This window comes from Gymnodraco acuticeps, unplaced genomic scaffold, assembly GCF_902827175.1.
Source record: "Gymnodraco acuticeps unplaced genomic scaffold, fGymAcu1.1, whole genome shotgun sequence".
NCBI classification, from domain to species: Eukaryota; Metazoa; Chordata; class Actinopteri; order Perciformes; family Bathydraconidae; genus Gymnodraco; species Gymnodraco acuticeps.
In genome coordinates, this window is record NW_022992041.1 from 257,105 (window position 1) to 273,215 (window position 16,111).

The window sequence follows — 16,111 nt, forward strand, 5'->3', positions numbered from 1 at the left end:
CAAAACAACACTTGGAAAGATAAAGAGAAGGAAGAAGGAACTGTTCAAGCATTTAGATGTAACATGCTAAATTTGCTCTGCATATTCCTATATTATAAAAGTGTAATATCTAGTATGCTGTAAACATGCTATTTCGCCAGCTTGGTCTCGTGGTAATAAGAACATTATGTCCAGTGTGTTAATGTTTTGTTTTTTGTGTTCCAAAGGAGAAGGTGCATGTGTCCACTGTTAATAGTTCACTGGTGTCTTGAAGGCCTGTGGGATACAACTAGCACAAAGAGTTAGTTTGCAGGAGCCATCAAGCACAAAGGCATGCAACGTTGTTATTTTTCCAAAACTTTAAGGTATTCACAGTAGAACCTCCAAAATCAGAATCTTATTCAATGTGTTAGAGATCAAAACATGTTTAATGCTTAAAAATGACTTTTTACACGGCCCAATCTGCATGCACTGTGAGCACTCATTATTTAATTCTCACTCACAAACCAAACATGTATTTTTCTAAGAAACCATCTGTGATATGTGAAAGTATATCCATAGGCAGACCTTCTCCTGGCTCTCCCTCTCCCTGGTGTCCAGTAGGACATTTAGGGCGCTCCTCTGGGTACCCAGTCTCTCCGTCTGGTCCCTGAACGACCGCTGCGTGGAGCTGAGGAACTTTAGGAGGTGGCTGCTCTGAGTTGGACTTAGAAACTGAGCATGCTCAGAAATAAAGCACTGGATATCAAATGTAACATCTTCCAACTTAAGCCTGACTTCTTTAAGCAGACTGCTCTCTGTGTCCTGGAGAAAAATATGGAAAAGGGGCAAAGTTAGTTTCTGTAGTAGCTGTAGATATTGGATGTTTTGAATCACATTTATTTAGATATACCTTGTTCTGTTGAATCAAATGTTTCAAGGTGTCCACATCACATGTTTTCGAATCCATGTCACACTTCTCAGAGTTGTTTTTGATGAAGCCCGCTAGTTCACCGAGACAACTAATATGTTTCTGGTATGTTGATTCCAAATGTACCTAAAACAACATTTAAAGAGGTCATTAGCTAATGCAACTGTTACATCATTGTATTTTAATTACTAGCAATGAACACTGACCTTTCCAGTTTCCATTGCTTGAGTTAGGGAGTTACTCATTTCGGCAGACATTTGGGTAACAGCAGTAAAGTTTGGCTCTAAATCCAGATATGTCGAGGCCAAATCTTGGTGAATTTGTAAGGGAATGTCTTCATCAACGGAATTTAAAAGCTGTTTGGCTTTTTCCAGATCTGCTGTGATAACACCGGCCAGTCGAGAAAACTGGGACTTCAGAGACTGGATAAAAAAGATCATAAAGTAAGGAACTAATGCATATTTGTATATACATAAGTAAAAATGAAGAGTGAATAATATTGTTCAATATTTTTAATTCCCAACCTGAAAATCCTCCATTTGGATCTGCAGGTCTTCCAGGTTGTTACCTACGGGTGGCTGGATTGAAAGGTCTTTTCTGACATCTTCTAAAACATCAGCGTGATCCTGCAGCCTCCCAACACACTCCAAATAATCCTGGACGGAAAACAGCTGATGGGAGAAGAAAACTGTTGATGAATGCTGAAACCAATTTTGAAAACTAATCAAAGGGATAAGCACTCTCCATCTTACATACCGTTTTTTTTACTTCCTCAACTTTTGAGGCATCAGACGTCTGAGGGGACAGTTTGCCTGCAGCAGAGCGACCGAGACCCGAGTCGTCATCTGCTGACTCCTCCTCTTCCCCCTCTGAGCTCTCCTCCTTGATGCTCTCTAGTGTGTGCCGTCGCTCCTCCTGAGAGTCCCCCCCCAGGGTGTCCCCCCCCAGGGTGCTGTTGAGAGTGTCCATCACCTCCTGGAGCATTGAAAGGTCTTGGCTCGTGGAAACAGTCCTCAGGACCTGCAGCAGCTGAAGCTGGATGTTTGGAGCGTCAGACGGATTTTCTGTCTTCTCACCGACTTTCTCTTTCTGTATTATCAGCTCTGAGTTTTCTACTTCTTTGTTGTTCAAACTAAGGGTGTTTTGCTTCAGTAAATCCATGAGCAGATCTGGGTGACTGCTCTCTATAAGTCCATGAGGCGAGTCTCTCTCGTGACAAACACTTTCGTCTAAAGGTGGTGGAGTTGTCTGAGCTTTAGTCACGATATTTTCATCATCTTGAGTTTGGGCCTTTTGCAAATCACTGACATCAGTCCCTTTTGTAACAATGTCCCCCTTGTCATCTACACTTTCAGCCTGAAACCCTGATGGAGTTGAAGAGGAAGCATCAGATGTAACATGGCTTTCTGATAGGAAGTCAGCATCTACCTGGGGACGCTCTGAAGCCAACACATCTAATCTGTCTACCTCTGGAATATCATATTCTAACAAAACACTTATTATACTTTTAGACTGCCCTGTATTCATTTCTGACACAGACAAGCTACCACCAATATCCACATTTTCATAATCACTTTCTGACTGTGCATTTCTTGACACAGATATCTCTTTTGTATCACTGGTGAAAAGGTCCTCATGTTGCCTCTCTGGGGAAAAACGTGTTGAGCCTAACTCATCATCCTCTGCAGGTATGTGCTGTGACATATCTTCATCCACCAGTGGTGTTTCAAGAGAAACTCTGTCGGTAGTGAGAGCGTAGTGGTCTGAATCTTCAACATTGAAACACTTTAGATTAATAGAATTTGTTGAGGTGAGTTCATCGGAAACAACGTGCAACTGTGAAGCAAACACATCTAATCTGTCTATCTCTGGAATATCAGATTCTAACAAAACACTTATTATACTTTTAGACTGCCCTGAATTCATTTCTGACACAGACTCATTTCCACCAATATCCACATTTTCATAATCACTTTCTGTCTGTTCATTTCTTGACACAGATATCTCTTTTGTATCACTGGTGAAAAGGTCCTCATGTTGCCTCTCAGGGGAAAAACGTGTTGAGCCTAACTCATCATCCTCTGCAGGTATGTGCTGTGACATATCTTCATCCACCAGTGCTGTTTCAAGAGAAACTCTGTCGGTAGTGAGAGCGTAGTGGTCTGAATCTTCAACATTGGAACACTTTAGATTAATAGAATTTGTTGAGGTGAGTTCATCGGAAACAACGTGCAACTGTGAAGATCTCTGATCATTTTCAAAGCAGCTGGGCTCCGATCCAACACTAAAATCACGCTCTGAACAAAGCGCTGCTCGCTGAGGTAATGTAATTCTGCTGCCATCTGCTGTAATGTTGTTGTCATAGCTACAATTACCACTGAACTCCGACATGATTACACTTTCAGCCAAATCTCTTTGTGATGAGTAATCTATGCTCAGTGTTTGCCCGTCCAAATGTGACCGGACTGAACTTGTGTCATTCTCCGCTCTACTTCCCTCACACAACACATCGCTGTGTGATGAGCACATGTCCAAGTCACTCTCACTAACTGTCTGATCTCCTACTTCATTTCTGGTCATTAAATAATCATTATCAACGGGTGAGCCGTCAGATTCATGATTGATTGAAGTCGCATAATGAGTGTGGCTTTCTGGATCAGTGATGTCACTCACACTAGATGACTGGGTAGTTGGAGCAGCTTTTTCTCTCACATCCATATCTGTCTGCTGGTTATCGAGCACACCCGGTGAGTCACTGGCTTCAGCCGGGAAAAGTGAAACCTGACTCCACGAGGCGGGTGAGATCATCAGGCACTCCTGACCGCCAACTGAGGGAGGGGAATGATGCGGATAATCACTCATCTCTCCTACACTTCCTGTTTTCTCCCAATCCACCTCTGAATCTGCATTTCCACTTTCCTTCTCTTTATCACCTTCCTCTTGGATGAGATCAAGCACCATGACAGCAACTCTCCTCTCAGTCTGTGTGTTTTCAGCTTCATTATTATTAATAACATGCAGACAATGATCATCAGGGATAGAGGTAGTGCAGTGTTCCTGTGGATAAATGCTGGCATCAGGGTTTAAATCAGCTACAAATAATCCAGACTCCACTGACTCACTGATACTAATGGTGCAACCAGCCCTTAATAGGCTCTGCTGTTCCATTAAATGGATATTTGAGGATGTGGATTCATCATACACAGGCTGTTTTAAAACAGATAAAGTGTCCTCCTCATCTTCTACAGCACTTTCGTTATCCTCTGATTGTATTCCAAGTAATACCGCCTCCAGGTCATAACGGCTCCCTAAGTTTACATCTAAAATGCCTCCCTCCTTCATTTGCCCTTTCAGAACATGAATAGCATAGTCTTGCTCATTTTCATCATCCAACAAGTCCTCGGAGCTTAAAAACTCATCTTTGGTTATGCCTGTACCTTCTGATTCACTACAAAGTGACTCTGCGTCGTAGTATGGAAGTGTTTGTCCGTGGGATGTCACTGAACACTCGGAGTCTAACATCCTCGATGGGGAGGCGACATTTGTTCTGTTCACAGAGTGTAACGTTTGAAGGGCTGGAATAGTTGGGGTATCAAGACCTTCACTATCAGCCCCTCCAATTCCATTTTTGAAACTATTTTCAGGATTTCTATCTTCAAATTCTTCTGCCTGTGTCCAATTTGTGTTGTTTTGACACATGGTTTCCTCCACCACACAAAGCACTGTGGTGTCCATGTCAGCAGCATCATCTAATAAATGTTCCTCTGTTAGAGCCTCGTCATTTAGATATGCTTTTTCTTCAAAGCTAATTGTTCCATTGACAGAATGATGAGGATCAAATGTGTGCAGCGTGTATTTCTCCTCTGTTTCCTCATTTATGTGCAGAGGTATCTCTAAATCTTCCTTTTCTGAAAGATCTCTTACATTCAAATTCAGACAAGTTACATTTTTGTCAGTGTTCTCGAACAATATCAAATCTTCAAGATAGATTTTAACCATTTTACTCAGCTGTCTATCGAGTATTAACACCCTATGTCCTGACTCTGGATCGATGTAGCTGTTCAACAACAGGTAGGAGACGAATAACTGCTTTGCCTCTGTTTGTGTAGGGATGTTATCAACTTCCAAGCAATCTGCAGCATGAACGCATCCATCAACTGTGAGTTTCCTGTACATGAGCCAAGATGAAAACTTGTCGTTAAGGTGATCAGGTAACACATCAGGAATTTCTATAGTTTTCAAAATCTCTGCTGTGTAAGTGTCAATCAAATCCTTCTGTATGGCAGAGGCGATGTCCACCACCTCAGATATTTCTGGAATGTAAAAAGCTGCTATCTTTTCCCGATTAGCCAACAGTGAGCTGGTAAACTCCTCAGTGGTCATTTGTTGATCATACTGGAAGGATGTTGTCACAGTTTGGATTTCCCCCGAGGGAGGCAACACGAGTCCAATAAAGTACTTCTGATTTTCAAGCACAATGAGAGTGCTGCTAGATCTCATCAAATCACACTGAACCGCTGCATCCACCTTTAACTTATCACACACAACATCCTCTCTCATCTCCTGATCACTTACACCATCACAAAACAACCTCAAAGTGTTAATATCTCTCCCTGATGTCAGTGATTTTTTACTGCTAAGGCACTTTAATATCAGTCTGTTGACCTTGTGCAAAGGCTCTAGGAGTGACACATCTTCACTGCTGTCCTCCATATTCTGACTGGTGTTTTGCCTCTGAAGAATGTCTACATAGACGGAAGCAGGTATTACACCACCCTGAAAAGCCCTCTCCAGGGTCAGCGTGTCCCCTGAGTAGCACACATTAAACCCATCACTGACTTCTTTGACTTCTATCAGTTTGATAATCGGGTCTTCACATGTCGCCCCTTCCCTGGCTGCTGCAATGTCAGAAAGCGACACAGAAGGGACATGTGAGCTCTGTACACACTTGTTATCCTCGTTTAACTGTTGAAAGTGGTTCAGGGTGGATTTATAGTCGAGATTGTGAGTTTCAGACTGAAAGAGGTCAGGGGTCATAGGTTGGGCCCCTGGTATTTCACCGATCAGGCCACTCATGGGTTCTGTCCCAAGCCCTGCAACATTGGATTTTGAAACCTAAAGAAAATGGAAATTTGACAAATTACTGAATTGATTATAGCATCAAAATCTGTAGTATCCAATCATTGAAATTTGAAAATAAGTAGTCAAATGCAAGACGAAATGTTTACTTACCACCAGATAAATATGGGCATGTTAAAACACCATGTGCACAAGTGCAAGACCGCATCAGGGTTGCAACAGGAGAGCGACGGATAATACATATAAAGCTATCATGCATCTGGTAATGCAGTATCCAGCATCTTGCAAAAAGAGGGTAGTTAGTCACATCACATAGTGTACTGTGAAGAAAGGGTTAAGTGTCATATCTGTTGAAGTCAAGCACATTAATAACAGAGACATGTCAGACCAAAGCCGGGCGCGACTAAGCATGTTTACAGCATACTCAGATTTTGTGGGCTACAACTGAACTATGTTTTTGTCCACTAATGTAATATAATACAAAGGGGGATGCAAACTGCACACACTGTAGGAGAAGAGGAAATTGTTAGTCATGCAGTTGAACGTCAGGTGGTGTGTTTTCTAACACATTATAAGACACAAATCACTGATAGATGTAACAGCGTTTTATCAAACCTCTTCTGCAGTTGTTGTCTGATCTGAACAATGCTGGGAGAGTTCACTGTAGGCCTGATTGAGCGCCTTCAGCTGCTCCTGGGCCTTTTCTCTTTCGTCCTCGCTCATTCTGTCAAATGAAACACAAAGAATGAGGCTGAGGATTTAAGCAGTGAAAGAAATATTGTGCAGGTCACTCACAGTAGCTACACTTACTTGTCACTGTGTTTGTTCAGCATCATTTGCGTGGCCCTCAATGCCTCTGCAATTTGTTCCTTCTTAGTGACCATCTCCTCAACTGACACCTGACAAACATCAAACAGTGATATATTACTAAATATAACTTTTCTATGACTACTCTTTGAATATTAATCGTGCAATAATGTAGTAACTTATATAATCATAGTTAACAGGGACACAACAAAAACCCCAACCGAACACATTCTCTTGAACTGCAATTTTCAAGAGAACTGCTTAATGTTTTACAATTGACTTATTTATATAAAATATGTTATTTCCTAAAAGTACACTCTTGTGACTATATTTCAAATAAATAATCCAAAATAATGCAAACCAATAGAAAATCAAAGCATCAAAAATGTTAGTTGATATAACTAAAGATGATGATAGCTCTAAAGTCATTTTTGAAGGTGTCATTTGTTGGATTGTTGGATTTGATTGCATTTTGCATCATTTTCTCTGCATTACACATTTCAGAAATACTTTGAGAGGGTTTTATATTCTCAAAAGGAAAAAGGCCCAAGCTGTCATTATTACACTGTTGGAATTGTTTTTTGTATTTGTGTGTGCATAATGTATAAGAAAATGTAAATAATAATTAAACTAAATGATTAAACTAAAATTGAATCAGAAAAATTATTGTTCATTGAATATAACATACTGACGTATTTTTCCGTGTATTCAAATCAAAATAAATACTAATTACCGGTAGTAATACGTATCACACATAATTATCATTCTTTATAATACTAAATTGTACTTTATTTGTTGTTGCAATATTAACAACCAAAAGAAAAGAAAATATCTGATGACAATAAAATATAAAAAGAAAATATCTGTATGCAATGAAAAAAACTAATGTACAAAGTTTGGCTTAATTGCATACCCTGATCTGAACTGAGAAATATATCTACCAAAATACTCTATGCACCCTTTTTTGTCTTTGTGTCTTTTATGATTATTATTATTGTTGTTATTGTCATTATTATTATACAAGTCAGTGCCTTCAGTTTTTTCTGCAATATAGTTTACTATAGTACTAGTTATTCCATTAAATACAATTATTAAAACTCCACAGACCACTGACACCTTTAAGAAGGGCCTAAAACAATTTATTTAAAAAAAAGCCTTTTATGCAATGAAAGCAATAAAAGGTGCTTTACAAATACAATTTATTATTATTATTATTATTCATTTAGTACCAAACCATCTAAGAATACCTATCATTTCAGGATCCCCCAAATCTTTCTCAGAACAATTATGTTATAATGACAATGCTATCTTGATCTCCAGCACACACACGCTTTGGGACATATCAAATGAATGTTTCTTGGACACATAAGGCCAAAATAATATATATGAACCTAATGTTCATATGATAAACACCTGTTGGGCCTAAATAACAGTTAGTCAGTGAGGTTGTTCTGAAAAGTGAGTGCTTGTGCAACTTTTGGTGTTATTGAACGATTGTGAAAACCTCATTATTGACCATCCTTTTGTGTACAGGGGATACGCTAAAGTATTTACGCCTACTATAGTGTAAAATACATGGATTACATGAATCGTTAAGTAAACACTGTTTTTATTTTATTATAAATCATACACTGTGACAGCTAAAAGGCTGCAATATCATTTTGATTAGAAAAATACTTGTCACTTTCCAAAGCATTCTGACATGTACAACAAATATGGGGCAAGATATCAAAACAGGACACACCAGAAAACACCAAAATACAATACACATTATTTACCTGGGGCTTATTAGAAGCATCTGTGTTGGCATTGCTATCTTTCAGAGCATTCCCATCATTGTTCGTGGTCTGTTTCACATTGGACATCCAGTGCAACAGTTTGCTAACTTTATCACCATGCTCTCTGTTCTCCTCATCAACAGATCTCTACAATTAAAACAGATGGGGTTTTGAAGAGTGTTAACTTTGTTACAAAGAAAGAAAACAGTGGAGGAGGGAATCCTAAAAGGAAGGGGGACATTGCCAAAATACATTTATAATCAGTTAAAACAATTGAGAACGCGGTTAGTTGCATCAACCACTATATCAACCACTATATTAAAACATGTGTTCAAACCCCAAAAAAAGGTCGGAGTAACTTTAAAGCCAACACAAAACCAAAAGAGATCTATTTACAGCTTTGGCTTTTATGCTATGGACAAGCATTTATTTACAGGTGGTTATTACTTGTAGGCGCAAACATAATGAAATGTTGCCTTGGCTCCATAACCATGAATTTTGGTAGCCTCCAGTAACCTTAGCCCAGTGTGGCAGTCGAACACACTTCTCTCAAGAGCCTCCCTGAAAGTGATTCTTCTCTTGGTCTTCGGACAGGTGAGGCTTTTGGTCTGGAACCTCTCTTCTTTGAGTACTGAGGCATTCACTTTGTCAACAAGGCCGCTCTGAATGACTTCCTCGAGGGAGACTCTGTCATGTGTCTCAGGGTTTATTAATCCTCCAGTCAGGAGCTGGAACTCAATACAGCGGAAACCTGCATCCTTCGGGATGACATTTTCCTGAACAGCCTGGGTGATGGACAAAGTCTTTGAAGTCTTGGGGTGAATGATCCCATTAAATGCCTGCTCAAACTGTTGGAGCTGCTGATTCAAAGCCTCGTCTAAAAGACCTCTTTTGAGAGCCTCCGAGAGGGTAACTTTCTCCCCTGAAGAGGGGTCGCAAATCCCTCCAGTGCAGGCCTGGGCCTCCAACAGCCTGGAGGCAGTGGCTCTATCAGTAAAGCCCTGTTGAAAACCTTGAAGAACCGACAGCCTTTTCCTCTGGGTGACGTCCCAGAGACCGGCAACGGGGCTCTTGACATCTTCCACAATCACCATTCTTGAAACAATGATGTCGGCAATCTCATAGATGCTAAGAAGCCCACTGTGATAGCTTCCAAGCTCAGATCTTTCAAGAAGCCTCTGACTCAGAGCGTACTCCAGACAAAGTTGTCGACCACTTTTCACATCAGTAATGATGTGAAGGGGGCTTCCGTTGGAGTCTAGTACAGACTTTTCCTGCCATTCGCTCTCTTGCTGTGACAGGAACAGATACGTCCTCTTGTCAATGTGTCGCCCCTTGAATGCTTCATACGCTGACATTTCGATGCCAGAGCTGCTGCTGACAACAGACACTCTGTGAGAACTCGTGGGAGAGGTGTTTGTTAGATGTTTCTCACCAAATGGGGAGAGAAATACCCCACCATCTATGTCATAAAGGCATGTCTTCAGTATTTCAGAGTAGTATGCTTTCTGTCCACTGTCAGGGTTATGGAAACCTTTGGGGTTACTGACTGGATCGTACAGACTCTGTAGGGTCTCCTTGTTCAAAAGACCCCGATCGACAGCAATGCTAGCCGGCACCCTGACACCAATCTCTGGGTTGATCAGGCCACCAGTGGCTACCTGGACCTCAAGAATCTTCTTGCCTTTGTATCTATCGAGAATCCTTTTCTCCATTGCCTGAAACACGGACAGCTTTTTGCCATCATGGATGTAGCCACTAATAGCTTTCTGAGCTTCTATCAGTTTATCTTTCAGGCCCGCCTCTATAATACCTCTCTCAACAGCCTCAGCAACTGGATAGGTTTGCCCTGTGGACAGATCTGTAAGGCTTCCTGTTGCAGCCTGAGCCTCCAGGAACTCAAGAGCGTACGTCTTCGCCAAAAAACCTTTCTCAGCAGCTTCAAGGAAGGATATCTTTTTCTTACTTGACTCCACATATATTCCAGCAATAGTAGTTGGTTTGCCGGCGTATTGAGCAAACGATGCCTGCAGCTCTTCCATTGTGATGAGGCCCACCTCGAACTTCCTCAAAACCTCTTCGTCCAGGAGTTTAAACTTGATCATGTTTTGAATACTTGTGTAGCCTTTGAGTTCTGGGAGCTTTTGGGAAGTTGAATATATCAAACTTTGTTTTCCCTCAATGTCTGATGTGTTTACAGTTTCACATGTTTGTTTAATCTGATAGGTCTTGGTCTTAGTGATGCTTTGTGTTACATTGGGACGTCTGTCTGTTAGTCCACACAACGCCATGTATCCATGTGTTGTTACAGTCATGGGCTCATCAGGTTTTATTTGGCCCTTGTATGTCACATGTTGTATGTCTTCTTGGATGGTACTGGGATTTTGAGCAGTAGAGATATTTAAGGATTGCTTTGTCAGTGATTCATGAATGCTCTGGCTGTGAGTTATTTCCATTTTATCTTGTTTCGGTCCTTCAAGAATATTGCCTTTCTCCATTGTTGCCATCTGTAGATGTGACATTGAAAGAATGTTTCAGTTACAAAGATATACAATTAGTAAAACTTTGAAACGTTTAAACATGTTTTTTTCTTATAAATATAATACAGTGCTAAAGTAATGTGGAACTTCATCCATACCTCTGCGGACACTTTGATTTTGCGACTCTCGTCCTCCATGTTGTATTTAGCACTTTCATACGAGGGCACCATCTTCTGCATCGCTGTCTGTTCTGTCTTCACTGATGTAGCATTGTTGTCCCACACATTGTGACGACTGGTTTCAAAGAATTCCTGTTTGTTCATCCCCTGGTTTTCAGTTATTATCCTGACCTCAAGCATCAAAAGCTTTTCCTGAAGATGTTTAACCTCTTTGGCGTACGACTCGATTTGATCCCGAAGAGCTTCATTTTCCTTCAGTGTCAGTGTACTGTCTGTACCCTTAGCTGACTCACTTGACTTTTCATTGCAAAGGCCTTGTAAAGCACTTACTTTTGAGTTGAGTTTAAATTGGTCTTCCTCAAGTTGGGAAGTTTGTAATGTTGCCTTTAAGAGCTCATGTTCGAGTTTCCATCTTTCCTGTTGCAGTTGGTCCATTTTGATCTGCATTTGCAGCAGTTTGTCTGATTGGTGCTTTGTTTCCACGGTGGTTTGATGAACTGTTTTTATCTGTTTGACATCTTGTCTGAAATACTTGTTAAGCATTTCTGCTAATTCTGCACTATGTGACTGCTGGTTTGAATTTCCACTTTGACTTGAGATTTCAGATTGAAGTAAAATGAGTTTTTTCTCTACTTCAGTCTGCACTAGCAACAACTGCCTCTCATAGCCCTCTTTCTGAAGCTCTAGTTTACTTTTCAACTCCTCTAGCATTTCCGTGCACTTCTCGAGCTGTTCTTCCATCTGCTGTGACTTCAGCTTAAGGACAGAGCTTTCATTTTGCTTTTGTTCAGCTTCTTTTTGGGCACGTTTTAGATTTTCTTTCAGCAATCTGACTTCAGTTCCCAATGAGATACTTTTCTCGAACGACTCAGCTTTCTCCCTTTTAAGGATGGTATTTTCATGTTGAAGATTTGATCTGGATTTGTCAGAACTGGACGTTACTTCTTTTATTGTTTCTTTATATTTCTGAAGCTCAGACTCCATCTGCAATATTTTTGAATCTTTGTCTTTTCTTTCTCTGGTCTCTTTCAACAATTCATCTTTAGTTCTCTGTACGGAAGAACTGAGCTCTGAGATTTTGACGTTTAAGTTCTCTACGTTTCTGTCTGCTGCTCGCTTGTCGTTATGAATCGCATTCATCTCCTGCTTTAGGTTTTCTCTCATTTCCTCTGAGCTGCTGGTTAACCCTGTAATACTGTGCTTATTTTTGTAAAGCTCATCTTCTAATGCCTTAATCTTATTCTGATGTTTTTGACTCTCTTCGGATTCTCTTTGGAGTTCTGTATTTCTTTTCTTAAGCAGCGTGTTCAAATCATTAATTTCAGAATTGTACATGTGGATCTTTTGATTTGCAGAGTTCTTCTCAGCCAACACTGACTGAAGTTCTGATTTCAGAGTTGATATTTCGTTCTCACAATTGCCTATTTTTAAATTCAGTGTTTGGATTTTCTGCTGCAGTTCCGTCATTCTCCTTACCTCCTCACTGTAATCCTGCAGTTTCATTTGAAGCTCAAAGGAGTTCTGAGATTTTTTACTAAGTTCATCCTCAATAATTTTAACCTGTGATTTTGTGCCCTCGGCCTGAGACTTGAAGATTTTAATTTGCTGATCCTTGCTGTCAATCTCCATTGTCACCTGATCGAGTTGAGCTGTTACATTCTTCTGATTCTTTTCCATCTCCATATGTATCTGTTTTAACTCATCTACGCTTTTCTGCAATTGAGATGCAACTAACTCACTTTTCTCAAGTTCTGCTTGGAGGTGTTTACATTTGAGTTGTGACGCCTGCTCAGACCTCTTCACTAAGTTGTATTCTTCCTCAGCTGTTTGAAGCTGCTGTTTCCAGCTCTCTATCTCTCTCTTTAAAGACTTTACTTTTTGATAAGCAAATGATCTATCTTTCTCCAATGACTCTGTTTGGATCTGGAGACCTTTAACATCACTCTCAGATGAGACATTTATCCTTGTTAGCTCGTTGCATTTAAAATTCATCTGATCTACGACTGCCTGCGTGGAAGCTACCTCTTCTTCTAAGTTGTTAATCTTGTGGATATTTTCCTGCTCCAAGGAGCTTTTCTTAAGCATATCTCCTTGGGTGCTCTTCAATTGCTCTTTCAGGCCTTCAATTTCAGTGCTTTGGAAAAACGAACTTTGTTCCAATGAGGACTTAGTTCTCTGGAGAGATCTGATTTCTTCTTGAAGCTCGTTGATTGATTTCCTCATGTTCATTGCTTCCTGTTGGAGATCCTCTGATTTCTGTCTCATGTTGTTCCTCTCAGTTTCCATGTCCATCTGAAGCATCCTCAGTCTGTTGTTGCTATCATTCAACAGCTTTTTATAACTTTGTGCTTTCTCCTCAGCCACTTCTGCTCTTTTCTGGATCAGGACAAGTTCCTCTTCTTTCTGCTGCAGGACAGCCGCCATCCTGCTGTTGTTTTCTCTGACTGCAGATAACTCAAGCTCACTGTTGACTGTCGACTCGGTGTCAGATGCCAAAGGCTGCTGAGCCAGATTATTTGCTTTAGCCGTGACTTGACTTTGCACCCGTTCCTCAGTACTTTCCTCCAAGTGTATTCTTCTCTTAGGTTTAGGGCTTTGTTGCTTAAGATCTTGTTCATCATTAATTTTCTTTAGGAGGTCCTCTACTTTCTGTTGAGCTAAAGACCACTTGGCCTCTGACTGCTGGATTAACAGTTGTGTGTGACTTAACTCCATCTCACTGGCAGCTTTGTCTTTTACCGATATTTCTAACTTGGTGCAATACTGATTAACGTCATGCTCAAGCTTTGATTTCTGAAAAGTCAGATCATCAATTGTCTTCTGTTGCGTCTCTACTTTTCCTTCCAACGTTTCCAGCTGTGCTCGTCTTGCAGCCAGCAGAGCCTCCTGTTCCTGAACCCGTTCCTTAAGTTGGCTATTCTCTATTTCCCCTGCAGTTTTTTGGAGCTCCACACTCTCTGTCCTTTGTGCATTCTCTGTTCTCTCAAAAGCCTTTCTGCTCTATAAAGCAAAACAATACGTCATCCACTGTGTTATGTTTTATTAGAAATTGTAGAATAATATGCATGAATACTTTATTTCTCACCAGAGTGCTGCAGGCATATAAGTCAATCTCTCCAGGAATTTACAAAATCAAGACTGCGTGACTTTGTAATTTAACAGAAATATTGAGGAGGGTTAAAAATGTAAATGTGCAATAAGATTTTTTAGAGTTTAATTGATGGCACTTGTTACTAATTTCCTCACTGCACCTTTGGCAGTATTACCACTTTTTCCATAAACATTCCTGGAGAGAATTTATTTTTCCACAGAAAGGACATCTTTCTCTGTGTGAAAGAATAAAGAAAGCTCACTTTTCCCAGCAGGTCACCAGCAATAAAGAGATACCATACATGCAGACATGCACCGCATCTGCGCAATTCCCTTGCTTCTATTGAGCTATGAAGAATATGTTTTCACTTGTGATGAGCTGGAAATCTATGAAAATAGAAACAACCCTCGCAGGAAGTCAAGAACTCAAGGGGGATACAGAGTTTAGTGCATTCTTTCATGATTCAATACATCTTAGTGAGGCAGTGAAATATGTTGATGCGAAACAAAAGACCTAGAAACCATGCCAAGATAAGAAGGAAACAGGACTTTTAAGTTTAAGCGTCCATATAGCCCCGAAAGTCAAAAATATGCTGCAAAAGCTCCTGTAAATGTAAAAAGCAGGGAAGTATAGAAAATATGAAATTCTCACCTCTTCGTCTTCAGTTCTCTTCAATGTTTCACTGGCAAACTTCACATACTGTGTCATGAGAGTCACAAGAGCAGTGTAGCGGGTTCTGAGGTCCATAAACTGTGAATTTAGGAAAAACAAGTGTTTGACTGAGATGAACTCAACAAAGAACATTCAATTATATCCTATCCAAGTGAAATCCTAGATTTACATACCTCCTGTTGAATGGCATCCGCACAGCTCTGCATCTTCCGTTTCTTGAGAGGAGACTTATGTTGGGAGTCGACCATCGCTCTGAACGTCATCAGCTGAAGTTCATAATCCTAAAAAGAAATGTATATATATATGTGTATACGTTTACAAGGTTGTTTCCTTCACATCTACAACAATGTTCAGTTTAGATCATATCTTGACCGCTGCCAAAACTCTGCTATTTTCATCTATAAAAGAAACCACACACTTTTTTAAAGATAAATTAGCTTACCTTAATGGAAGAGGAGTACTGCTCTGAGTACTTCTGACACTCGTCAATTCTGCCCTGTTTTTGTTCAATTTCAGCAACAAGGACCTGAAAACAAAGACTTTTATTTATACTGCCATATAAAGTATACATGTCTTTACCTTAACAGTTAAGTGAACTGTTGTCTTACCTTCTGTTTGTTTAACAGCTCAGCCAGTGCCTTGCTATCTTCAGGTTTGTTTTCTTGGGCATGGAGTTGTTCTGCTTCCATTTCTCTAACCCATTCATCCAGACTACTGTGAGAGTCTCTGTAGTGTTTCAGAGACTTGCCGATACCATCCAGGTCCCGAAGCCTAAACATGTACATATAGCATCAATGAGCAGTACAAACACTTATATATAATGTTGTTTGTTACCTCTCATAATATAAAATAAATCCTAAATGTAACACTGACCTGCTATCAATCTGGGAGTGAATGTTCTGCCATCTCTCGCTCAGCTGATCAGCTTTCTCCTTGTGCCAGTCAAAGTCAAAGTCCCGCTCGTTGTGTGCTTTGAACATGCGGTCACTGATGACTCGTGCTTTCTGCAGCTCATCCTCCATATCATGGAACACTTCCTGCTTTTCATCAATCTCTGACCGCCATTGCTAGAATGATAAGGACAAGTGGTCACTAAAAAAGGAACTACGAACGATGCTAATGTTAGTGATGCGTTC

General features: G+C 40.4%; 2 protein-coding genes across 20 annotated transcripts in view; both read right to left on the bottom strand.

The window, feature by feature from the left end:
* dst (dystonin) overlaps positions 1-16,111 on the bottom strand; it is a 106,161-nt gene that overhangs the window by 47,316 nt on the left and 42,734 nt on the right. For 18 of the 19 annotated variants that reach the window (XM_034201877.1, XM_034201879.1, XM_034201894.1 and 15 more), the window contains 8 exons: positions 15,849-16,042; positions 15,584-15,746; positions 15,418-15,501; positions 15,149-15,256; positions 14,955-15,053; positions 8,554-8,700; positions 6,779-6,867; positions 6,584-6,692 (listed from right to left, as the gene is read on the bottom strand). In XM_034201877.1, coding sequence (XP_034057768.1) covers positions 6,584-6,692; positions 6,779-6,867; positions 8,554-8,700; positions 14,955-15,053; positions 15,149-15,256; positions 15,418-15,501; positions 15,584-15,746; positions 15,849-16,042 — 993 coding nt within the window. Of the gene's footprint in view, positions 1-546; positions 784-871; positions 1,016-1,095; positions 1,312-1,413; positions 1,561-1,645; positions 6,005-6,583; positions 6,693-6,778; positions 6,868-8,553; positions 8,701-14,954; positions 15,054-15,148; positions 15,257-15,417; positions 15,502-15,583; positions 15,747-15,848; positions 16,043-16,111 lie in introns of all 19 variants that reach the window. The other variant, XM_034201896.1, reaches the window with a different exon arrangement.
* Positions 8,714-14,948, bottom strand: LOC117536832 (desmoplakin-like). The gene is made up of 2 exons (XM_034201897.1): positions 11,192-14,948; positions 8,714-11,060 (listed from the first exon to the last, which is right to left on the bottom strand). Exons 1-2 carry the CDS (start codon positions 13,925-13,927, stop codon positions 8,997-8,999), a joined length of 4,800 nt encoding a protein of 1,599 aa, XP_034057788.1. The 5' UTR covers positions 13,928-14,948; the 3' UTR covers positions 8,714-8,996.